Source organism: Scyliorhinus canicula, chromosome 4 (genome assembly GCF_902713615.1).
Source record: "Scyliorhinus canicula chromosome 4, sScyCan1.1, whole genome shotgun sequence".
Taxonomy (NCBI): Eukaryota; Metazoa; Chordata; class Chondrichthyes; order Carcharhiniformes; family Scyliorhinidae; genus Scyliorhinus; species Scyliorhinus canicula.
In genome coordinates this window covers 113128352-113155873 of record NC_052149.1, presented here as the reverse complement: position 1 = coordinate 113155873, position 27522 = coordinate 113128352, and the positions used below count along the sequence as shown (strand labels likewise).

The 27522-nt window shown below is 46.3% G+C and overlaps 1 protein-coding gene across 1 annotated transcript in view; it reads right to left on the bottom strand.

Moving 5' to 3' along the window:
• The window catches only part of LOC119964903 (astrotactin-1-like), a 3158558-nt gene that overhangs the window by 2558504 nt on the left and 572532 nt on the right, over positions 1 to 27522 (bottom strand). Inside the window, 1 exon segment of the mRNA XM_038795000.1 lies at positions 26818 to 27005. Within this exon segment, the coding sequence (XP_038650928.1) occupies positions 26818 to 27005 (188 nt within the window).

Sequence of the window (27522 nt, the reverse complement as noted above, 5' to 3'; positions counted from 1 at the left end):
TTGTCGATTGATGTAAAAATGCATCTGGTTGATTAATGTCCTTTAGGGAAGGAAATTTGCCGTCCTTACCGGGTCTGCCCTGCGTGTGATTCCAGATCCCAGCCTGTGCAACTGCCCCCCACTTCCCCCCCCCCCTAATTGGATACTCTAAGATTAAAAAAAAGTTGAGATTCCTGTTATGTTATCGACGGGGACGTAAAAGCAATTTTGGGACCGCCATTCCTGCCCCATAAAAATGCAAGTGGAACCCCCACCCCCTTCACCTCAACGACTAGGAGAGAGCAATTGGATCAATTGATTGTATTGCAAGATAAACTATGAAGCTCCAGAACAACAATGAAATCTGTGAAATGAAATGAAAATGAAAATCGCTTATTGTCACGAGTAGGCTTCAATGAAGTTACTGTGAAAAGCCCCTAGTCGCCACATTCCGGCTCCTGTCCGGGGAGGCTGGTACGGGAATCGAACCGTGCTGCTGGCCTGCTTGATAAGCCAGCGATTTAGCCTTGTGAGCTAAACCAGCCCGGGGGGGGGGGGGGGGGGGGGGGGGGGGGGAGTGGGGGGCAGTTGCACAGGCCGGGATCTGGAATCACACGCAGGGCAGACCCGGTAAGGACGGCAAATTTCCTTCCCTAAAGGATGACACCCGTGATTAAAGTTAATCTTAAGATTCTGCCCTTGTGAAATACTCAAATTTAGGCAATATGCCAAAATAATGGCTGTGATTTTCCAGCCTCATCAGGCAGGATCTGCCGTGGGAGATTTGCCGGCCCAGCCAACAGTCTGTTTACTTTCAGTGGCACCGGACAATTCCAGCAAGGGGCAGGGTTGGAAAATCCCGCCCGGTAATAAATATGCCAATCATCAGAATGCTTGTTCCTAATTCAGCTTTAGAAATGCGAATATGGGCATTTTCTCATTCATTGGACAATACGGTTTTGCACATTTACTTTGATTCCCATATTCAAGGAGATTGGAATTAAACAGTTAGTAATTAACTTCGGATGTCGGTGATGTGCATAGTGGATACACATCAGGTGGCTCTCCTCCAGACCAGACCAAAAAGGCACCTTTAGTCAAATTTTGCCCCATATTTCGAAGACAAATTTACCTCAAAGGCAAGAAGAGAATAACCACAAAAGAATGCCAGCAAATGGGAGCTTGAGGGGTCAAAGAGGCGGCAGAAGTGGCGGAAAGTGCCACGAGCAGCAGGCGGACACGGCAGCGGACTCACGAGACGAAGGAGCCCCGGCCACCCAGGAGAGAGGGCGACCAACAACCCGAGCATCAGCCTGGAGATGGATGGAAGACCTACTGAATGAAGGAGCTGACCACCATGAAAGAGGCGACCAGAATCTAAATCCAGGCGTTGGTCAACGTGGCGGTGGCAATGGCGGCGATCACCATACAAAAGGCAATCGATGGGCTGGGGAAGAAAGTGGAGGCACAGGAGAGGACAATCTATGACCTGTCGCCCTGGAAGCAGAACTGAAAAGGCTGGTGGTGGCTCAAGGGCACTTAAAGGGTAAAGTCGAGGACCAAGAAAGCTGGTCCCAAAGACAAAATATTTGGATCGTGGGCCTGCCCGAAGGCATCGAGGGCAGAGATCCGCCGGGCTACATTGCCCAAATGCTGGGTAATCTAGTTAGGAGAGACAGCTTCCTCAACCCCCCAGAGCTCGATAGAGCGCACAGGTCACTCAGGCCGAAACCCAAAGCCGGGAAGCAGCCAAGGGCCATCATCGCGAAGCTACACCGATATCATGATCAGAAGAGGATCCTGCGATGGGCATCAGACAAAAGCGAGCATCTGGGAAGGACACAGAATCCGAATTGATCAGGACATTGGAGCAGATTTGGCAAAACATAGGACCGAGTTCAACCAGGCGAGGCCGGCCCTGTACAAGAACGGCGTGCGATTCTGTATGCTGTTCCCAGGCATACTCTGAGTCGCGTACCAGATTAAAGAACATTACTTCAACACCCCGGAAAAAACAACTGAATTTGGGTGAACCAACGGCTTTAATAAGGGGCAGGCAAGGCAACGATGAGGGCTGATCAGAGAAGGACTGCCAAAGATTCAGAGACTCATTGGACAGTGAGCATGTTTGCGTAGGACTGTGCTGCTTCCCTCTGATCAAAAAGAAAAGATCAGGTCACAGAAAGAAGAAAGGACAGGGGAAGACAGGTGAGGGTATAAGTAAAGGGCTAGACCAGCCCCGGGAGGGGAGCCACCACATTAGCAAGGATAGCTAGCATGGGAAGGCAGACAGTATGGGGAGCACAAGGGCGAGGAACCTTCCAAAGGGACTATCACGTTATTCTACATTCTGTCTTATATTAATGTGACCTCATTCTAGACCCTTCAATAACTGGAAAAATTTGTTTTCATTGTGATTTTCCTATCTCTCTTTAAACACCTGTACTAAATTAGCTCACCACTGAAAGGGACTGCGCTACCACACAATATTTCAACCTTTTTAAAAGAAATGTAATTTCCTCATGCCAGATGGAATCCCAGTAAATCTGTGCTTTGCCATTTCTATTGATTTACCATTGCTCCCATAACATGAGCCCAAACTGCACGCAGTGTTCCAAATATGGCCCCACTTTGGTCTTGCTAAGTTTGTTAATAGTCCAATAGACCAATAAGTCTCAAATTTATTTTCTAAGGCTAAAAATTCATTTTGAGGTAGCGCAAAATGGGCAGCTTCACATGGGTTGTCTATTATATACCCATCACAATATTCAAATTCACTGAAGTAATCTCGGGGATTAACAGCTTTCCAATAATCTTTTCTGACAACGCAGAAAATATTTGTTCAGCTACCCCATAAACATCTAGTTAACGGCCATCTGCTCCTTATTAGGCTCAACTCACATTTAAAAAGTACTTTAAGATGTATTTTCAGAATGCGCATTTGTCCCTTTTAATATTTTTTTGAGATATTTATGGGCTAGATTCTCCGGTCCCCCAGCCTCTTATCTCTTGGTGGTGTGCCGTTCACTAGTGGTGGGATTCTCTCTTCTCGTCGCTTGTTACTGGGATTTCCCATTGAAACCACCTCATGCAGCCAGAATACACATGAGCAGGGGTACGCTGCTGGTAAGAAAACAGAATCCTCCACCAGCGGGATTCTCTGTTCTCCCAGCAGCGCTTCCCCGCCCGGGTGTTTCCCAGCAGAGTGTTTTTCCGGGCCTACAATGGGAAATCCCATTGGCCAGCAGCGGGAAGGGAGAATCCCACTGCCAGTGACGGTGCGCCACTAAGAAACACGCGGCTGGGGAGGCGGAAAATTCACCCCTTGTCTTTCAAATCCTTTCCTTATTTTCCCTTTCTTAATCCCTCCTATTTCTTATTTTTCTGAATTATTCTTATGGTACCTTTCATTTTGTTTCTATAACCCCTTCATTGATCCATTGTATTCCATAACTTGAAGTATTTTTTAAATTTTAAAATGACATAAGTAAATTTAAATAATTAAACAGAAACTTTGCTATGACTGCTACCAACAACATGGAATCCTGTGTAAAAATGTTCTGTCCACCTCAGCGTGGATTGCTCAACCATCACCTTTCTAAAATCCTCGCGATTCCAATTCGGAGCACTTGCTTTGCATAATCTTTTCCCTTTTCCGCTTGCACCTTAAATTTCACCATATTATCTTTCCAAGGTGCTTGTCCATATTTAACTTGTCATGAGAATGTAGCTTTAAGAAATGTTTGGCTGCTCATGTTACTGCAATGATGTCAGAGTGTGGGTGGAGCTGAACTCTGGTTCTGCTTTTTAGTTTCACTTTGAGAAAAGCTTGAGTGTGTCTGTCTTTTGGGTTTCATTTTTCAGTGTGTTGCAGCAGAAGTCAGAAAAAGCAGCTGTATAGTTGAGCTCTCTGCAATGAAGGACTACCTCTTAATCATTTGGTGAATTCAGAATTATAAATGTTTTCAGTATTGAATGTGAACCCTGATGTGCTTCTGTTTAGAGGTTTGTTAAGTCTTTTGGATGTTAAAAGGACAGCATACAGATTACTTAGTGTTATATTCTTTGGGGGGTGTATTTGACTTAATGGTTGCTGAGATATTCACTGTTTGTTTTAAAAAGGTTAACTTGAGTTCATAGAATAAACGTTTTGTTTTTAAAAATACTCATCCATTTCTGCTGTACCACACCTGTAGAGTGAGCCGTGTGCTCCCCATACCACAATCTATTAAAAGTTGTGGGTAAGGTGAACTCCATGATACACTTTGGGGTTCTCTAAACCCTGACCCATAACAAACTCCTCTACCCAGTTAAATTTTTCACTTCTGACTACATAAGTTAATGCCGTACTCTTTGTGATGTGGAGATGCCGGCGTTGGACTGGGGTGAGCACAGTAAGAAGTCTTACAACACCAGGTTAAAGTCCAACAGGTTTGTTTCAAACACGAGCTTTCGGAGCACGGCTCCTTCTTCAGGTGAATGGAAAGGCTTGTTCCAGAAATGTTTATATAGACACAGTCAGAGATGCCCCGGAATGCGAGCACCTGCAGGCAATCAAATCATCAAAGATGCAGAGAGAGAGGTAACTCCAGGTTAAAGAGGTGTGAATTGTCCCAAGCAGGCAGTTACCCGCAGATCCAACCAAGGAACACATCCGCCAACTCAGCAGACTGATCAAGACCTTAGATCCAGACCTTCAGAACACCCTACGTGCTCTCATCCCACGTAATCCCCGCATTGGAGATCTCTACTGCCTCCCGAAAATACACAAGGCCAACACACCAGGCCGTCCTATCGTTTCAGGCAATGGGACCCTGTGTGAGAACCTCTCTGGCCACATCGAGGGCATCTTGAAACCCATCGTACAAGGTACACCCAGCTTCTGTCGCGACACGACGGACTTCCTACAGAAACTCAGCACCCATGGACCAGTTGAACCAGGAACATTCCTCGTCACAATGGATGTCTCGGCACTCTACACCAGCATCCCCCATGACGACGGCATTGCTGCAACAGCCTCAGTCCTCAACACCGACAACTGCCAATCTCCAGACGCAATTCTGCAACTCATCCGTTTCATTCTAGACCACAACGTCTTCACCTTCGACAACAAATTCTTCATCCAGACGCACGGAACAGCCATGGGGACCAAATTTGCACCTCAATATGCCAACATCTTCATGCACAAGTTTGAACAGGACTTCCTCACCACACAGGACTTTCAACCGATGCTATACACCAGATACATCGATGACATTTTTTTCCTTTGGACCCACGGCGAGACATCACTGAAACGACTACACGATGACATCAATAAGTTCCATCCCACCATCAAACTCACCATGGACTATTCTCCAAATTCAGTTCCATTCTTGGACACACTCGTCTCCATCAAGGACGGTCACCTCAGCACCTCGCTTTACCGCAAGCCCACAGATAATCTCACGATGCTCCACTTCTCCAGCTTTCACCCGAAACACATTAAAGAAGCCATCCCCTATGGACATGCCCTCCGTATACACAGGATCTGCTCAGACAAGGAGGAGCGCAACAGACACCTACAGATGCTGAAAGATGCCCTCGTATGAACGGGATATGGCGCTCGACTCATTGATCGACAGTTCCACCGCGCCACAGCAAAAAACCGCACCGACCTCCTCAGAAGACAAACACGGGACACCACTGACAGAGTACCCTTCGTCGTCCAGTACTTTCCTGGGGCGGAGAAACTACGACATCTTCTTCGCAACCTCCAACACATCATCAGCGAGGATGGACATCTTGCCAAGGTCATCCCCACACCCCCACTACTGGCCTTCAAACAACCGCGCAACCTCAAACAAACCATTGTTTGCAGCAAATTACCCAGCCTTCAGAACAGCAACCACAACACCACAAAACCCTGCCAGGGTAATCTCTGCAAGACATGCCAGATCATCGACATGGACACCACCATTACACGTGGAAACACCACCCACCAGGTACGCGGCGCATACTCGTGCGACTCGACCAATGTAGTCTACCTCATACGCTGCAGGAAAGGATGTCCCGAAGCGTGGTACATTGGCGAGACCATGCAGACACTGCGACAACGAATAAACGGGCATCGTGCGACTATCAACAGGCAGGACTGTTCCCTTCCAGTTGGGGAACACTTCAGCAGTCAAGGACATTCAGCCTCTGATCTCCGGGTCAGCATTCTACAAGGAGGCCTTCAGGAGACGCGACAACGCAAAATTGCTGAGCAAAAACTTATAGCTAAGTTCCGCACGCATGAATGCGGACTCAACCGGGATCTGGGATTCATGTCGCATTACATTCGGCCCCCACCAACAAGCCTGGACTTGCAGAGGCCTACCGACTGAACTGGCTTGGGACAATTCACACCTCTTTAACCTGGAGTTACCTCTCTCTCTGCATCTTTGATGATTTGATTGCCTGCAGGTGCTCGCATTCCGGGGCATCTCTGACTGTGTCTATATAAACATTTCTGGAACAAGCCTTTCCATTCACCTGAAGAAGGAGCCGTGCTCCGAAAGCTCGTGTTTGAAACAAACCTGTTGGACTTTAACCTGGTGTTGTAAGACTTCTTACTGTGCTCACCCCAGTCCAACGCCGGCATCTCCACATCATGGCTACCATTGACACCGCAAACTGCCGGCTCAAAGTGGAGAGGATCTCCAGGAAGATCGCGCATATAGACACTGACATTCAGTTTCTACAAAGATGCAAAAAAGCAGACAAGATCCCGAAAGGACTACAGATCAAAAACCCACTCAAGTCGACTTACAACACAGACTACGCTGAAAGACTCTGCCACCGCACCTCTGTCACACTCCTCAAACACCTCGTACACCAACTCTACAGCAGTCGACGCAACCTGGAAACCAAGAGAGAGGCCATATTCTCAACTTGCGCTCATGACACAGCAGACCAGCTGCGGAACACCGCCAAACAGATGAGACAGCAATACTATGCCACCTACATGCACACCAAGAACAGGAAGCTTGAGAAACTTGGCATCACCACCAGCAGCAATCAAGCTTCTCCCGGTACAACAGTCGAAAACAATACAGGGAAATCCATTGTCAACTTGTCAGACTACACCCTTCAACCAGACGAAATCGAAGTCCTCAGCAGAGGGCTCAATTTCTGCACCACCACCAAAATGGACCCCATCAGTCTCGCGGCAGATACGGAGGAATTCATCAGGCGAATGAGGCTCCGGGAATTCTTCCACAGACCCCAAGAGGCCGACAGCGAACCCAGGGACACGACCAATGAACCGGAACAGCAGACCGCGAGATCTGCAGTGCAGCAACCGAAAAGGAAAGAGTCAAATTGGACCCCTCCGGAAGGCCGCTGCCCTAGACTCGACATGTATGCTCAAGCCGTCAGAAGTCGTGTCAATGCCAGATTCATCACTCGCAATCACAAGGCAGCCTCAAACGTCACCCAAGCACAACGCAACGCCATCCGCACTCTCAAGACCAACCGCAACATCGTCATCAAACCAGCAGACAAAGGAGGGGCCACCGTCATACTGAACAGAACAGACTACTGCAAAGAAGTATACCGACAACTCGACAACCAGGAACACTACAGGCAGTTACCCGCAGATCCAACCAAGGAACACATCCGCCAACTCAGCAGACTGATCAAGACCTTAGATCCAGACCTTCAGAACACCCTACGTGCTCTCATCCCACGTAATCCCCGCATTGGAGATCTCTACTGCCTCCCGAAAATACACAAGGCCAACACACCAGGCCGTCCTATCGTTTCAGGCAATGGGACCCTGTGTGAGAACCTCTCTGGCCACATCGAGGGCATCTTGAAACCCATCGTACAAGGTACACCCAGCTTCTGTCGCGACACGACGGACTTCCTACAGAAACTCAGCACCCATGGACCAGTTGAACCAGGAACATTCCTCGTCACAATGGATGTCTCGGCACTCTACACCAGCATCCCTCATGACGACGGCATTGCTGCAACAGCCTCAGTCCTCAACACCGACAACTGCCAATCTCCAGACGCAATTCTGCAACTCATCCGTTTCATTCTAGACCACAACGTCTTCACCTTCGACAACAAATTCTTCATCCAGACGCACGGAACAGCCATGGGGACCAAATTTGCACCTCAATATGCCAACATCTTCATGCACAAGTTTGAACAGGACTTCCTCACCACACAGGACTTTCAACCGATGCTATACACCAGATACATCGATGACATTTTTTTCCTTTGGACCCACGGCGAGACATCACTGAAACGACTACACGATGACATCAATAAGTTCCATCCCACCATCAAACTCACCATGGACTATTCTCCAAATTCAGTTCCATTCTTGGACACACTCGTCTCCATCAAGGACGGTCACCTCAGCACCTCGCTTTACCGCAAGCCCACAGATAATCTCACGATGCTCCACTTCTCCAGCTTTCACCCGAAACACATTAAAGAAGCCATCCCCTATGGACAAGCCCTCCGTATACACAGGATCTGCTCAGACAAGGAGGAGCGCAACAGACACCTACAGATGCTGAAAGATGCCCTCGTACAAACGGGATATGGCGCTCGACTCATTGATCGACAGTTCCACCGCGCCACAGCAAAAAACCGCACCGACCTCCTCAGAAGACAAACACGGGACACCACTGACAGAGTACCCTTCGTCGTCCAGTACTTTCCTGGGGCGGAGAAACTACGACATCTTCTTCGCAGCCTCCAACACATCATCAGCGAGGATGGACATCTTGCCAAGGTCATCCCCACACCCCCACTACTGGCCTTCAAACAACCGCGCAACCTCAAACAAACCATTGTTTGCAGCAAATTACCCAGCCTTCAGAACAGCAACCACAACACCACAAAACCCTGCCAGGGTAATCTCTGCAAGACATGCCAGATCATCGACATGGACACCACCATTACACGTGGAAACACCACCCACCAGGTACGCGGCGCATACTCGTGCGACTCGACCAATGTAGTCTACCTCATACGCTGCAGGAAAGGATGTCCCGAAGCGTGGTACATTGGCGAGACCATGCAGACACTGCGACAACGAATAAACGGGCATCGTGCGACTATCAACAGGCAGGACTGTTCCCTTCCAGTTGGGGAACACTTCAGCAGTCAAGGACATTCAGCCTCTGATCTCCGGGTCAGCATTCTACAAGGAGGCCTTCAGGAGACGCGACAACGCAAAATTGCTGAGCAAAAACTTATAGCTAAGTTCCGCACGCATGAATGCGGACTCAACCGGGATCTGGGATTCATGTCGCATTACATTCGGCCCCCACCAACAAGCCTGGACTTGCAGAGGCCTACCGACTGAACTGGCTTGGGACAATTCACACCTCTTTAACCTGGAGTTACCTCTCTCTCTGCATCTTTGATGATTTGATTGCCTGCAGGTGCTCGCATTCCGGGGCATCTCTGACTGTGTCTATATAAACATTTCTGGAACAAGCCTTTCCATTCACCTGAAGAAGGAGCCGTGCTCCGAAAGCTCGTGTTTGAAACAAACCTGTTGGACTTTAACCTGGTGTTGTAAGACTTCTTACTGTACTCTTTGTGGACATTCATACATACTGCTGCAGCCAAGAATTCTGCACACATTCTTGGAATACCTTCCCTTTTTGCTTTTATTCCAGACACATGGCAAACAATGTTAGTCATCAAAATGTGCTCAAAGCAGAATGTTATACCTTTTCGGTTGTAATGCATCTTTTGTCCTTGACTGGGTTATGGAATCCACACAGCAATGTCACATTATAATTAAAGACCATTTTGTGGACAGAGTGACCTTTTTCAAACTAATGTTTTGAATTACCTCTATGTTCTACATCCACATTGAATAATGTCCATACTTTAAAATATGAATTGTATGACACTAGTTTAAATTACAATTCCCTTTCACTGTTATCAATGTTATCAGTTCGTTAGCTCTCTTCCGGTCTGCACACCCAACCTTGCTCTGCTCTCTCTCAGAGAAATGGTGCCAATGCCAAATGAAACTGAAACTCTTTTCCAGACTTTAGCCACAATTAATCCAGTAATACTCATATCCTTGCATATGGTGAGAAATTAATCCGGAGATCACCACTCTTGAATACTCTCCCTAAAATTGCTTCCTGATCTCTTAAATTCCTTTTGACGGGCTTCAGTTCTCTACTTCCCCATATTATCAATCTCCACATGCACCAAAAGGCTCATGCAGCTCTCTCACATTCCATAATTCTTTCCAGACTTTGAAAAATATCACTCCGTGTTGAGTTCATGGAAGCAACCACACGGGAAGTGTTGGAACGAAAGGCTTATTTACAGAGGTATGGAAGTACACAAGTCCCAGAAGGGACTACCCATGCCTGGCTCACACGGGGCCAGTTTTTTATAGTCTAGTTTTCTTTCCTGCTGATAAAGGGGCTCCTCTCCTTAGAGGGGAGGCACATACTCCATGACACTCTTGAGGAACCTAATTGGCCTGGCTCAGTTGGTGATATGTAGGTTATAGCATTTGGCAAGAAGTCAGCAAAGCAACCTGGACTCTTGCTGAGGACTGTAAAATATAGGCCGGGGTTCTCCAGGTCCCCTCCTGCTAAATTTGGGATTGATGATCAGGCCCAGATTAGTGCATCTGCCCAAAATCAGGATCGTGCCGGCTGTCACAAATCTCCAGTCCCAACCTATAGGCCAGAATGTACTTTCCACCCCGCCCCAGCGGGAACATGCAAACTACTGATAAGCATTCATTTGAATGTGATTAATGGGCTAGTAGCCCATTATACCACCCGTCCATGATGTTCTGTGACAGGGGTGGGGGGGGGGGGGGAGCGCGGGGGTGGTGAGAGGTGGGAGAGTGGAGGGGGGGTGTTAATTGAGGGGAATGTCAAATAGGCCCCAAGTTGATGATGAAGTACCACATAGCTCAGTGGCTGCCCTGCTGGAAGTTGTCAGGAAGAATCATCAAATCATGGAATTTACAGAGCAGAAGGAGGCCATTTGGCCCATCGAGTCTGCACCAGCCCTTGGAAAGGGCACCCTACCTAAGCCCACTGCTCCACCCTATCCCCGTAACCCGATAACTCTATCTACCCTTTATGGACACTAAGGGCAATTTATCATGGCCAATCCACCTAACCTGCACATCTTTGGACTGTGGGAGGAAACCGGAGCACCTGGAGGAATCCCACGCAGACACGGGGAGAACGTGCAGACTCCGCACAGACAGTGACCCAAGCCGGGAATCGAACGTGGGACCCTGGAGCTGTGAAGCACATGTGCTAACCACTATGCTACCATGCAGCCCACGGTAATATTCTGGCATGGATAGAGAATTGGATAACCAACGGGAAGCAGCGAGTAGCGATAAGAGCATCTTTCTCACTTTGGAGGGCAGTAACCAGTGGATTACAAAACTGGGACTGTAGCTCTATACAATATGTATTAATAATTTGGAGGACGGAACAGAGTGTACTCTGGCCAAATCTGCAGATGACAGAAAGGTGGGAGGGAAGGCAGGTTGCAAGGAGGACAGAAATCATTTACAGAGAGATACTGACAGGGTAAGTGAGTGGACACAAAATTGGCACGTGAAAAAATGTGAGATTGTTCATTTTGGAAGAGAGAAGGAGAAGGCAGATTATTATTTAAATGGAGAGAGACTGCAGAAATCTGTAGAACAAAGGGTCTAAAGGGTCCTTGGTCATGAAACCCAGAAAGCCATACATGTGCAGAGGGTAATCCGGAAGACAGATGGCATGCCGGGTTTTATTTCAAGGGGGTTTTAGTATAAAAGTAACGAGGCATTGCTGCAACTGTACAAGGTACCGGTTAGGTCACATTTAGAATAATGTGTACAGTTTTGGTCTGCTTTTTGAGGAAAGATATATTATCACTGAAGACATTGCAGAGGAGGTTTACTCAGTATTGAGGGAGCGGCATATGAACAAACATTAAACAGGTTGGATATGTATTCCTTGGAGTTCTGAAAAATGAGAGGTGATATGATTGAAACGCATAGGGGGCGGGATTCTCTAATCCATGAGTGTCCATGCGGTTGTAAACGCCGTTACATTTTACGACGGCGTGAACAGGCCGGCCCGACGACTAATTCTGGCCCCTACAAGCGGTTCACGCCGCTCCAGCTGCTGATCCCGGCGCGAACTGGGCGCCGTGGGATCCGCGCATGCGCAGTGGCTTCCTTCAATGCGCCGGCCCCGATGCAACATGCCGCAGGACTACAGGGGCCGGCGCATAGGAAAGGAGGCCCCCAGCCAGAGAGGCCGGCCCGCCGATCGGTGGGCCCCGATTGCGGGTCAGGCCACATCGGAGGCCCCCCCGGGGTCGGACCCCCCCTGACAGGCTGACCCCACCCCCCCCCGGACAGGCCGCCCCCCAACCCTTACACGCCGAGTTCCCATGGGCTGAGAGCAGGTGTGCACGGCGCCGATGGGACTCGGCGTTTTCACGACGACCACTCAGCCCATCCTGGGCCTAAAATCGGTGGGCCGGCCGGGTAGAGCGGCCGCGACCGGCGCTGTGTCAACCACGCCGGCGCCAATGGCTCTGCAGAGAATCGCGAGCCAGCGTCGTGGTGGCGTGGCGCAATTCCCGCTGGTCGCTGGGATTCTCCAGGCCGGCCCCAAGCTGAGAGAATTGCCCAGGATTCTTAGAGGGTTAGACAGGGTAAATGTTGGAAGAATGTTTCCACTCATATGAGAGTGTGGTACCAGAGGGCATTGCTTCAGGATAAGGGATACAGATTTGAGGAAGAATTTCTTCTCTCAAGAATGGTGACTCTTTGGAATTCTTTACCTCCAGAAGCTGTGGAGGCCGAATTCTTGAACATTTTCAAGGCTGAAATCGATAGGTTTTTTAATCAGTCGGAGAATTAAGGGTTGCGGAGATAAGGGGCAGATTTTCTGACCCCCCACCGGGCCGGAGAATCGCCGGGGGGCCGCGTGAATCCCACCCCGCTGCCCCGATGCCTGGCTGCCGGATTCTCCTGCACCGGTTTTTCGGTGGGGGCTGGATTCGTGCCACACCAGTCGGGAGCCGTTGGCAGAGGCCGCCCCCCGGCGATTCTCCAGCCCGCGATGGGCCGAGTGGCCGTCCGCCTTTTGGCCGGTCCCATCGGCGTAAATTAGACCAGGTCTTATCGGCTGGACCCGGATCCGCGGGCAGCCTGCGGAGTCCTCGGGGGGGGGGGGGGGCATGGGGGATCTGAGCACCCTCGGTGGCCTAGCCCGCAATCAGGGCCCACCGATCCGTGGGCAGGCCTGTGCCACGGGGGTCACTCTTTCCCTCCGCGCCGGCCAGTGTAACGGTCCGCCATGGCCGGCGCAGCAAAGAACCCCACTGCACATGCGCTGGGATGGCGCCAGCACATGCTGGCGCTCCCCCGCATGCGCCAACTCGCGCTGGCAGGTGGGGGCCCTTTGGCGCCGGTTGGCGCAGCGCCAACCCCGCCGCCGCCGGCCTAGCCCCTGAAGGTGCAGGGCTTTCCACACCTTACAGGCGGCCTGATGCTGGAGTGGTTCATGCCTCTCCTCGCCGCCGGTACCGCCCGTCCCGCCTGTTGGCGGAGAATCCCGTCCAAGGTAGGAAAATGGACTCTGAATGTTAGATCAGCCATGATCTTATTAAAGGGCTGAATGGCCTCCTCATGTTCTTGTTTCCGATGGTCTTATAGTTTTCACCACTGGTGCACAATGTTGGCAGTATGTATGATCTATAAGCTGCACTGCAGAGACTTGACAAGGCTACTGCGACGGCACCTTCCAAACCTGCAACCTCTACTGCCGAGAAGGACAAAGGCAGCGGGTACTCTAAACATCACCATGTACAAGTTCCCCTCCAAGTCACTCAAAACACTGACTTAGAACTATATTACACCCGTTTCACTATTTGTAGGGTCAAAATCCTGAAACCCATCTCCCAACAGCACTGTAGATGTACCTACACCAGATAGACGGCAGCAAAGATTCAAGAAGGTGGCTCACCACCACCTTCCAAAGGGTAATTAGGGATGGGCAGTGGCGCCTATTTTCAAGAACAAATAAATTTTTAAAATGCAACAGCTGCTGCATTTGTCTACATAAAAGTCACAATAATTCCTTGCACATGAAAATCTTGGCATGTTTTGAAGACAATGAGATGCAATGCACAGAAATGCATTGCCCACAACATCCATGGCCTGAATGTTCAGCATAGCAAGGGCTCAGCATTTGCCATCTGAAGAGTGTCTGTTAACTCATGTAGACTTGAAGCCATTTCACGCTCCAATAAGCATTAATTGGCACAAGGCAGGACTTCTGCCCATGACAGCGTGGAAGACCTGCCTTAGAGAGCTGCCGACCAATCAAACTGGCCAGCGGCTCGTCGGTCATTCGAGGGATACTGCTGCAGTAGCCAGAAGAGGCCATTCTCTGGAATTAAGTGCTGAGAACTGGAGGAAAGGTAAGTGGCAGGGGTTGGGGGGGAGGTGTGTAGCGAAGGCCTGAGGGGTCACCAGGGGGGCGTTTGTAATTTAATGGGATAGGGTGGTCAGTGGGGGATGTGGGAGGAGCTCTGGTTGTTACCGGGCGCTAATGAGGGGTTGCCCAGAGTCAGAAGGGCATTCTGATGGATGCACCGATCAATGCGCCCACCCCACCCCATCCCCACCTTCCCACTCAAGATTAACCTTAAGTTCACTTCGGGTTCCTCCCCGACCCCACACCCAACAATCTATTGGGTGGTTGCAAGCCCTATAATTGAGATTGGGTGGGAAAAGGCTCTTACATTGCCACTAAGTGGCCACTTAAAAGCCTTAACTGGCACTACTTTCCATCACAGGCCCTGCCTGTCCTGGTGTAAAATCACATCCAGGTCAGGGCATGCACAATCCTGAAAGGAATTCCATCCATGCAATTTCACTCCCCGCACCCTCCCCCACCCTCCCTGCCCGCCGGCGGGGGTGGGTGTGAATGTGAAATACTGGCCCACATCTATCGCATCCCCTGAGCAACATAACGCTGCCTCAATTCTAGATACACTTGTCCAGGGTAGTAGCCTTGGGGCCTGTTAGCACAGTTGACTGAGAAGCTGGCGTATGTTCAGACTAACACCAACAGTGTGGATTTGATTCCCATTCCGTAGCTGAGGCAGACTCAGGAACTGCCTGCTTGCTCTGCCACTAAAAGTGAAAGACAATGGAAAATCACTGTTGACAAAAACACTTCAGGATGAAGCATCAGCAGCAGGCAATGAGCCAAGTAACTGCCTTGAGGGAAAGTTCACATGACATGATATGACAGCTAGCAGTCTATTTCACAAGCACCTTGAGGTCAAACCACATTATCCATTTCACAAAAAAATTGGTCAATGATACTAGCCTCCATGGAATGTGTAATGTTAAACAGAAAAATCCAATCTTGTTTACTCTCCAAAACATAGAAATTGCACTAGCCTTTAGATAGCTTCTCAGCACTTCTGAATATCTTAGTCACTAAGATCTGCTAGCTACCTTAGTAGCTTCCCTCCTTTTCTCCACCTCACCCAGTTAAATGTCCTCCAAGGTTTCCCTCTTTGTGAACTGCATCATGTCATCTCCATATTCATCGTGTTCATGAGACACGTCTGCTTCTCACTTGAATCTATTCCCATTTTATTGCTCATGAGTCAACTTTCCTTCCTGACCTCCCATTAACTGGTACTGTTAATGATGCATCGCCTCAGGTACTGTCCTGTCACTTTCAAATCTGCCATCATCACACCCACCTCACAAAAAAATGCCTTGGCCCCCATCCATTTGCAAATTGCAGACCCACCTCCAACCTTCCTTTTTAAAAATGATTTCAAATGATGTGGGCATTTCTGGCCACCATTTATCGTCCTTCCCTAATTGCTCTTGAGAAGGTGGTGAACAGCTGCTTTCTTGACCTACGGGAGTCTCTAAGATCTAGGTACACTATGGTGCTATAAGGAAGGGAATTCCAGAATTTTCACCCAGCGACAGTGAAGGAACGGTGATATATTTCCAAGTCATATTTTGGAGGGGAACGTCCAGGTTGCGTTGTCCCCATGAGTCTGCTGCCCTTGGCCAGAATTCTCCGGCATTAGCAATTCACTTTTCTCACCGGTAGCTCACCCCTGCCCATGGGTTTCCCAGCAACGTGTTGTGCCTCAATGGGAAATCCCATTTACATGCAACAGAAGTAGGGAATCTAGCTGTTCCTTCTCAGTGAGGATCATTTTTATGTGGCATGGTGAGCTCAAGTATGGGTTTATACAGCCATAGTCATGGTGCATCTTCGGTTCTTTGTTCACTTGAATGTGCTCGAGCACTAAGGAATTCACATCCAGACCCTTGAATTCAGCATTGTTTTCTGTATTCTTTAGCATGTGCAACAGAAACTTTGCACTCTTTTTTATGTCAATGACCTTGAGTCTATCGCCAGGCCTCAGCTTGTGCATACCAGCCAATTCCACCATTGTATCGGCGGAAAGGGACACACTGCCTCTTGATCATAACATCCTTCAGGTAATTGGTAATTTTGCGGTTGTGCATGCTTTTGATGGTCTGGCAGTCTCACAAGTATTCTTAAGTGTACTCATAAGTTGGAACCCCTTGCCTTACATGATTTGGTGGAGTTCTCTGGATTTAGCGAATGGTGGACCATTTTCAGAGAATTCCAGCCGCCAACATGGAAAAAGTTTACTCCCGTAACTTTATACATTCTTTATTTCAGATAGGAATCTAATTCCCTTTCGAATATCTTGATCAAACCTGCCTCCACTATCCTCTCAGGAAATTCATTCCAGGCTCCAACCACCTTCTGGGTGAAAAGGTTTCCCTCAGATCACACTTACTCCTTTTGCCACTTACCAGTAGAGGTTGAGCAAACATTTACTCCAATTAAATATTGAGAAAACTGGAGCTATTGCCTTTGGTTCCCATCGCCATAAGACCACAATATGAAAGAGCAGAAGTAGGCCATTCAGCCCATTGAATCTGCTCTGCCACTCAATGAGTTCATGATTGATATGGTAACCCTTAAGCCCATTTTCCCACCTTATCCCCATAACCCTTGATTTCCTTACTGATTAAAAATTAGTCTATCTCAGCCTTGAACATACTTAACGACCCAGCCTCTGCAGCACTCTGCAGTGAAGAATTCCACAGATTCACTGAGAAATTCCCCCTCAACTTTGTCTTAAAGGGATGATCCCTTACTCTGAGACTAAGCCACCTGGACTCTCCCACAAGGGGAAAAAACATACCACAGCATCTACCCTGTCAAGCTCCCTCAGAATCCTACATGTGTCAATCAGGCTGCCTCTCATTCTTCTGAACTCCAATGAGCACAGGCCCAATCTCTCCTCATAAGAAAATGCCTTCATATCTGGGATCAACCTTGCCAACCGTCTCTGGACTGCCTGCAATTCCAATATATATTTTCTTTGAACTAGAGATTTCCTCCCTCTCCCTGGCCACTGTCTGAAGCTAAAGCAGATTGTGGACATCCTATGTCCCCGAGTTTAGTTTCTAACTCCATAATCTGTCTATCACAATCTCTGTACCATCACCTGCCTCCACCCTGCCTCAGCTCCTCTGCTGATGAAACCCTCATCCAGGCCTGTCTTTCCTCTCACCTTGACTAATTCAAACCTCTTATGGCTGGCCCCTTTCCTTGAACCCACTGTCAACTGGAATTGGTATAAAATGTTGCTGCCCATTACTTAATTCTCTCAAAATTTCATTCATCCATCAATTCTGTGCTTGCAGACTTCCTTTCCACCAATGTCTCAAATGTATAATTCCTATCCTCATGTTCAAATCCCTCAAAGACCTCACTCACCCCTATATCTGTAACCTCTACAAGCTTTACACCCTCCAAGAAAAATTGTATTCTGGTCTCTTGTGGAACCCAATTTCTTTCACCCCAACATCGACATTAGATATATAGCTCCAAGACACTGAAATTGTCTCCTAGACCTCTCTGACTTGATATCTCTCTCTCCTCCTTTAGGACACTTATTGAAGACTACCTGGGTGGCATTCTCATCCCTCAGCCTTGTGTTTCTCTGCAGTGTACAATTCGCTGGCAGCGGGTTTCTCTACTCCCGTTGCTTGTCAATGAGATTTCCCATTGAAGCCATCCACATTTTGGGGGAAACAACAGGCAGGGGAGCGCTGCTGGCAGGAAAAAAAGAATCCCAATGGCTGGAGAATTCCAGCCCCTCTTTGCCAAAATCTTTGTTTACCTGTCCTAATACTCAAAATGTGGCTCAATGTCAAATTGTGTTTGGTAACACTCCGAATTAAGTACCTTGGGACGTCTTACACGGTTAAAGGTGCTCTAAGGAAGTTGTTTTCCTTGAAGTGTTACCTTTTCAATTGCGTGAACCTTTTTTTAAATAAATTTAGAGTACCCAATTATTTTTTTTCCAACTAAGGGGCAATTTAGCGTGGCCAATTCACCTAACCTGCACATCTTTGGGTTGTGGGGGTGAAACCCACGCAGACACGGGGAGAATATGCAAACTCCACACGGACAGTGACCCAGGGTCGGGATTTGAACCCAGGTCCTCAGCACCGTAGTCCCAGTGCTAACCACTGCACCACATGCTGCCCTCTAATTGCGTGAACCTAACCATTGTTACTGAAGTGAGAAAACAAATTCCCTCAGAAACAAATTCAGTTTTCAGATTGAAAAGAAGCACCTTTTTCTTAAAAATAATAGACACTCCTTTATGGAACTGGAAAACTTACTCCTCTGTTTTTGAAATATTGAAATTTTCCTCAAAACTCTTCTCACTTGAATAAATCGAACACATAAAAGGTAATTTTCTAGTGGAGAAGATTCTAAATTAATTTTAAAATAATAATATAAAACAAGCAAAACATCAAAGAAACTACATCAATAAAGTTAACTTTGCTTATCAGAGCAGCATCTCTTTCATTAGCCAAAAGCAAAAATCATTCAATATTTCTAATACACACATGCTTCATCTCTCTTCTTCACAACAGTTATTCATTTACTTGACCAATAGTTTAGAAGCAACTCCAGAAAAATCAACCAAGCTTGCCAACTAGTTTCAGCTGTGGTTCAGTTGTTGCCATAACTGCTTCTGAATCACTGGATTCAAGCCTCACACGAAGGTTTGACTACAAAGAACAAGACTGACGCCAATTCAGTACTCAAGGAATGTTTGGGAGGTCGGTTAGCTCAGCTGGCTGGACAGCTGGTGCATCATGTGGAGTGTCACCTAACAGCGGGGGGGGGGGGGGGTTCATTTTCTGGCTGAGGTGACCATGAAAGTCCCACTTTCTCAATCTCTCCCTCACCTGAGCTCTGGTGACCCTCAGGTTGAATCACCACCTGTCAGTTCTCTCTCTCTCAAAGGGGAGAGAAACCTATGTTCCTGTTCAATGATAGCCAACAAAGTTGTTTTGACACAACTTTATGGACACCGTGCCAGTCACCACCGTGCAGGTACACAATTGGACACAAAAGGCTCCATATTGGTTAAAGTACGCCACATCGTCTTACACAGGGACCAGCAAGGGAAGCTCTGCAATATTTTTCCTCACACTCCAAGTGGCTGTAGGTCCATCGGATGTCGTTCACCACGTTGAAAGCCACGGTTGAGAAGCTCTGGCTTTTTTCAGCACCCCGGTATTCTGGACGTGCTCATCACAGACACCTGCAGCCCGTTCACTAGCAACGTGTTTCAGTGCCTGATGAAGGTAAACAGAGCATGGCACATTCGCGCAGCCCCGTATCACCCTTCTCGAATGGGCTGGTTGAATGAGTGGTGCAGACCTTCAAGAGAGGAATAAATTAACCACGGGGACATTGGAGATGTGACGAGCAAGATTTTTGTTTATCTATTGGACCACACCATATGCTTCGACCAGCGTAGCAGCAGCAAACTGTTGATGGGGCGGAGGCTGAGAATTCGCCTCAGCCTTGCGTTCCCTGACATTATTGGGCAAGTGCAACATGGTTAGCACCTACAGATGCGAAGCCAAGGCTAACGGAAGTAGACCAGGAGTTTGAAACTAAGGGACGCAGTGTATGTCCGTACTTTCATGGACAGTGGCACAGGAGACCGGACTGGCTTCGTAGAAGACGATGTGGAGGCACTTTGAGTATTTCTGGAGCAGGGGGACAGTATTACACCATGCCCCAGAAGAATCACCTTCGAGCCACGTCACCTTGACACATGGGGATCTGGGAGCATCCTCACCCCCCCCTACACCGAGGTGGGGGAGGTGGGAGACTCCAACTCAGAGATGGAGATGAAGGCATCTGAGGATTCCAACAGCAACATGGGCAGGGATCAAAAACCGGTGGTACCCCTCAGATTGTCATCAACAAAACAATGTTCCTCGACACACCATACCCTCCCATCCAACCCCACAGCCATTGGCCGTGCAGCCGCAGGCGAGGAAGAGCAGGCACTCTCGGGCTCTATCTTCTTCAGAGGGACCTACGTATTTTGAGGCAGGGGGGGGATGTTATAACCCTATAACACGAGACCCATGGGGAGGACATGATTAATTTTCCTGTGAGCCTCGTGGAGTACGAGCCACCCTGCTGAGGGGCAGAGCGCCATCAGCAGGCTAATTAACTCAGTTGCATTAAAGCTGGCCCAGATAGGAGCCGAGCTGATGAGATGTCCCAACTGGGACTGTTACTTGGAAATACTTACTTTTGGTAAGAAACGATTCTTTGACTCTCCTTTCCGGACTCCTCCATGACTACTGTTATGACATCCTGGGTGAGTGTGCTGGCAGTTTGCAGCCCCACAGACCCCGGAGTCCCAACATAATTGAATTAACCAATAATCTGTGTATTTTCTTGAGATCTTTAACCCTTGACTGCTCCAATGAGTTACAGACACCAGATTTATGAGTAAAACAAGAGCAAAAAAATGAGCAAATAATGGAAATAATAGAACAACAGCCTACTCGTCTAACTAGTTCCAAAACCTCATCCCACACTCCACCCAGACACGCACAAGACAAACACATGTTGAAGAGGATTGGAAACGGGCAGCACGGTAGCATTGTAGTTAGCACAATTGCTTCACAGCTTCAGGGTCCCAGGTTCAATTCCCGGCTTTGGTCACTGTCTGTGCGGAGTCTGCACGTTCTGCCCGTCTGTGCTTGGGTTGCCTCCGGGTGTTCCGGTTTCCTCCCACAGTCCAAAGATGTGCAGGTTAGGTGGATTGGCCATGCTAAATTGTCCTTAGTGTCCAAAATTGCCCTTAGTGTTGGGTGGGGTTACTGGGTAATGGCGATAGGGTGGAGGCGTGGGCTTGGGTAGGGTGCTCTTTCCTAGAGCTAGTGCAGACTCGATGGGCCGAATGGCCTCCTGCATTGTAAATTCTATGATTCTTTAAACGTTCAAAAATAACAGGGATTAAGAGGTATGAGAGATTTGAGGATCTTCGTTGCTGAGATTGTGGTTTTTGTGGTCTGCGATCTTTGAAATATTACAATCAATTTTCTTGTTTGTGGGGCATCCCGATCTTGCCCACCTCAGGAACTTCCTGCCCATGGTCCAGAGACCTTTCGCTGGTCCGTTAAATAATCGGCCCTGCCCGCAACGGTTCCTGTGGCAGGCAGGTCCGGAACATTTAGTCCTTCATCTTCCACACAGGGTTATCTTTATTAAAGTGAATATAAGGAGGGGTTAATTTTTGGATAGAAAAAATGTAGAATTGCATTTATTGCCCCATAAAAGCGTAAGCAATAAATATTGATTTCCCTCAGCGAAGACAATGTTACTTTTGCGTCCTGGAAAAAATACTTAATACAATTTTCTTTAACTGAAAGGGAATAGTGTTTCAGTGGTTTTCTGGTCCATGTTTGCATGGCATTATAAAATATCTTTATCAGCTTCTCAGTGGCTATCCTTCCTTTGTTTTGAACGATTACTGCATGATTATTGTGTAATTACACATCAATCCTCCAGTCGCTGGCTGAAATCGGGAGTAGAGGTTTAAGGCAGCAGTTATAAATGTTTTATTCATCTAAATGTTCTCATTTGAAGTGTTTTTCTTTGGGGATTCCAGCATCTGCAGATTTCCAAAGAAGAAGCAGAATCATCAGCCAGGGGTATTATTCTGACATGCCTCATGGTTTATTTCCCTGACAAGTTACAGCCTCACACGGCATATCAAATAAATTCAACCAAAATGCATTTGCCAAGAGCTGATTGGCAAAAAACGGAGTTGCCAATTGAAAACAGCTGAGCTCAATTAAGGGCCTCAGCGGTTTGCGAAGCAGATAATAAATAGATTCACTATTTGGAGTGGTACCGAGCTATCCAGAACAGGTTGAGATTCCTGCTCTCTACACAGTTAGCTGATTTCAATCTGGAAAGTAGCAGGAACAACACCACAAATGATTGCAATCAAGCGAGGCTCAGAAGGCCAAAGGGCCTGATCTGTGCTGTATTTTTCTTTGTAAGGGAGGAAGAATAGATAATTCAGGGAAATCTGCTTTGGTTGTAATGTGGGTGTCAGGGCAAGGCCGGCATTTATTGCCCAATCATAATCATCCTCGAGAAGCTGATGGTCAACCACCTTCTTGATTGCCAGCTGTTGACTGTTACCTACAGCAGAGCCTTAGTACGGGAATTAAGGCTGACACACCACTGCAGTGCCAAGGGAGTGCTGCACTGTCAGAGGTATTGCCTTTGGATGAAACATTGAACTGAGGCACTGTCTACCTGCTCAAACATACAAAATAGGAGCATAAATATACCATTTGGCCCCTCATATCTGCTCTGCCATTCGTTCAGTTCATGGCTGATCTGCTGCATTCTAATTCCACACTCCCACCTCTCCCTGCCACAAAAAAGATCCCATTATTTTTTTAAAAACAAAGAAAAGAGTTATCCCTGATGTCCTGCCAATATTTGTCCCTCAAGCAATATCCCTCTGGCCTTTATCACACTGGTGTTTGTGCTAGCATTGCAAATTAGCTTCTTTACATCTGATATTACAACAACATCTCTCCTGCAAAACTCTTTCATTGGCTGAAGACATTTTGAGATGTCCGGTGGTGATGCAAAGTGCTGCATGAATCCAAATCTTTTTTCTTCTTCACAAGTCAGTGGCTTGCTTGTGATATTTCAGAAAGTAATTAAGAGTCAACACCATTTCTATTGGTTTGAGTCCCGTGTAGGTCGGACAAAGTAAGGATGACAGATTTCCTTCCCTAAAGGACATTAATGAACCAGATGACATTTTTCAACAATGACAGTTACAGGGTCTCTATTACTGATACTAGGAACATTGGCTGTTCTCATCGGTAGGATTCTCCCACCCTGCCACAGTGATTGGAGTTTCGGCTGAGCGGCAAATTCTCTAAACGCCGCTGGCAGAGATTGCGGTGGAAAACCTGAATCGGAGAATCCCGGCCATTATTTCTAAATGCATCCAATTAACTGAATTTCAATTCCTCAGCTGCTGTAGTAGGAATTAAACATGTTTCCAGATCATTAATTTAAGCCTCTAGATTACTAATCCAGTCACATAACCATTATACAACTATTTACAATACTCTTGCTTATTATCTGATGACCTCTGCTCGAAGCTCTTGAAATGAAAGCAGGCTTCAGCTTATCCCTGATGATAACTATGACAAAATACCTTATCAATGTTGAGATTCATGCAGAAAGAATGGCTATTTAGTTGAACACAGGAAGGTGCACACTGGGTAAGTGAATATTGGTGGAAATCTTCCAAGGACAGGAATCGTTGTGGGCGGGATAGAGAACCCGAAAGACAAGCTAAAAATCCATTGACCTCGGGCTTCTGGTCCCAGAAAGCCCTAATCATTATCTTCACACCCGAGGAAACTGACAGAACGTTCACAAGGTACACTGCATTATTACTGTGACTGTATGTTAGAAAATCAGTTGATGGTATATGAAGAGACAGACAATGCTCATGGTATGTTTGAAGACTGACTTTGATCTCAAAAGTATTCATTGCTGCCTTACATTTGTCACCAATCAAAAACATGTAATGCCATTAGTGGACTTTTAATACATCCATTAACTTTGTTGAAGCAAAAGTCCAGCCTGAATGACAGCGTTATGTTTTCCAGTTTAGTATATTTTATCATTAGCATTCAGCTTTAAATATGCTTGATGGAGCTGCCTCTTTTCAATTTATAGGCAGCAGTCGAGTTCTTCATGTTTAACCCTTGGACAAGGTTAATGTAAAACCATATGACACTTTTGCTTGGTAGTAGTTCAACAAACAATTCCGTATTTTCCTATGCTACACTGGTTCTGACCTTTCAGGCACACTGCATCAATCCATTACAGTCATTTTATTTCCTTGTTCACATTTATCTTCTACCCTCAGCTCACATTTTACACACACATATGCCTCTACTGATTGATATGCTTACTGTTGCACTAAGGCCAATTCTTACTTTTGCCTGGACAGTATGTGATAGAGTGGATTGTCCACCATTACAGAACTTGTTCGATTTTCATCCCATTGAGGTCAATGGATGAGCTCATTGAGCGCAATCTGCTCTTCCAAATTAACTGTTGAGGTGAAGGATGGTAAAATCAGCCCCATAATTTCCAGACTAAGATCGAAAAATTGAATGTAACTATGTAATTTATCCTATTTCTTCCAATTGGCATTGAAATTATTTATGACAAATGACTCTTGATTTATTTAAAACTGAAAGCCAAAATCTAGGTGAGGGCCATCTCATTAAAATTAAACATCAATTTAAACAATCTAACACAAACTTTTATCAACGTCATATACTCTTATCCAAATACGCCAAGATTTATCTTTGAAAATAAGCAATTAAACGGTTCACTGACACTGAACGTTAAACTCAGCTGGAAGGAAAATTGATGTGTTCAATAAATGCTCACTTGATCAGGGTATAACTGGAGCCAACAGTTCACTGGTTTCCAAAATCCTGATACTTCCTATTTTGCTTTCAAAATTTTGAAGCTGAGCTCATTACCGACACATTGGTCTGATTTTCAGCAACATAGCAATTATCTTCACTTTTGGAGGTCTTGTGGCGCATTGGGTAGTATCCCTGCCTCTTCCTCAGAAGCTCCAGGTTCGAGTCTCACCCCAAGACATGATGACCAGGGAAGGTACATTCCTAACACGGCCAAACAGGTTGAGTGTGTCAACTTGCAAATCTTTCCAAACATGCCAATGGTTGGCGTTAACAGTGGGAGCGACTCCTGGTCAGCCACGCTTGATGTGGAGTGGCACCCCTCAAGTTATAAGCCTCTGCCAACAGACTTGTGACCTGTTCCAGGAATTACTAGCTATAGAAACAGACAAAGGTTTGGCTGAGTGCACCACTAGATGCGGGAAGAGATTTGAAATCCTTACTTTACCTTTCAGCTTAATCTTGGAATATTTTGTTTGCATTTAAGGCAGCCAGATGTTCAACCTCAATTGCAGTTGAGGACAAATAAACAAACAAAAGTAAAAATGCAGAACCATTTATTTAAAATTCAGTAATAGAAATTCAATAATAGATTGTGATATGCAAACATTAAAAAAAGCTTCATAAGTCATTGAAAAATAAAGTTAGAAAATGCATCTGTAACTTGACTGGGATTCAAAAATAGACAGGCCCCAACCCTTAACTCTTTGTCCTGGCAAAGATTTACCACCTGTGTTCTGGCACATTCAAATAAAATATTAATAATGGAAGCTCATCTGCTGACATATTTTCTGTCATTCATGCTTTACCATCAAAATTATAACTGTGTTTTTGGTTGTTCAAAATGACGAGTGAGGAGGTTTTAAAATATTAACGTGGCATTAACTGGTCCAACAAATCCCCTTAGCCATCCAAGCTAGCAGGATCAGAACTAGCATTTCCCCAAATGTTAATATGTGCTTGAGCTCAGCGTATCTGCTGAAGTCAGTTGAGTGGGAAATGGATGTGCTCAACGCCTACATTGTCACTGATCTGGTGGGATTGCTGGAAGATTGAAAAATTATTCACAGTGTCAACCCAAACCTCTCAGAAGCATGCAGTCCCGATTCTATCATTCCATTAATTTTTCAACTGCAATTATCACAAAAAAGATTATGATTTTGACTTTGCAATTATGCAAATATTTGGAGCATATAAGTACTCTGCTGTCCATCATTCAAGATGGGAAATGCAGTTAAATCAATGCAAAAAAAATCTTGTACATTGCAAAGAAGCTGTGCACATTGCACCATAGGTTGGGGTAATCTGTTGTCCGTTTTGAGAAAGATTTAAGCATCCATTCTTTTGACAGCATGTGATGCCTTGCTACCCATCATCTGTAGAGAATGTTTCATATAAATAATCTTAAATCTATCCATATTTATGAGCCCATCAACACAGACTAAGACACAGGGCTTTCCAGTACCAAAAGTACAAGAACACATTGATAATGGTATTGTTAATGATCAATAGAAACGTTTCAAATCAATAATACAATAACAGTAGATATTTGTGTTCATCCTATCATTGTTACACTTCACTGAAGTTTGCTTCAACTGTAAGGACTGCAAGACTTTCCACTTTCCAAGTACTTTAAATCTATTCCTTACGTGGCTGTTGATAATCTTTGAGAGCACAAAAAATTGTTACGGAAAAGCAACACATCAATTTCTGCCCTCCAACATGGACAGAGCTAACAAAATAACTAATTCACTTTGGTTCAGATCTCCACCAACATAGATATTTAAGTTCAAAAAATGTTAAGAACGGTGGTTAAACAATAATTTAAAATAAAGAATCAAAAGGGAAGAAAAGGGTAAAGTGGAGCAACTGACCATCACCGAAATGTGAAGGATTCGGAGTTCATCCTCAGCGGAGTCAGTTTGAGAGTAGATGGTCGGGATAAGGCCTGGTAAACGATGAGCTATATTTTGATGGTGGACATGGAAAAGCAAGGTTCCATTTTCAAGCCACTGCTGCCTCCAGCGAACAAGAGGAATCTCTTCTGCAGAGCCGGATATTTCTGTGAAAAACAAACGTATTGATTTGGAATTTCATTGAAGAAAGTGAAAATCTCAAAGCGTGCTGAAAGCAATTTCAAATTTAATAATATAACAACACTTCAGCTAATACAATAATGTATAATCTGTCCCCCTGTACTGGTGGTGACTTATTTATTGATTTGAACAAAAAGGAAGCTGGAAGCATCCCTGAACTTCAATTAAAGTTCAATCAAAAAGAAGTGAAAGATATTGAACTTTCAAATTACAGACCAGATGAGCTTGGAATTAATGGGAGCTCACATAGTTCATTCAGCTCCTTGTCAAACCAAATCATGAAATAATAAAGTCTAGTTCGATTATCATGAATAATCCTCCTATAATAGCAAGAAATATCTAATCATGACAAAATATTTCATTGTAATAAGTAGAACATTAACCATGCACCCAAATCCATCAAATGAATTACATTTCTGAAGCACATTGCTGGGCTATGGATAAACTTACCCAATCTAATTTCTCTTCATTACAACAAGCTCT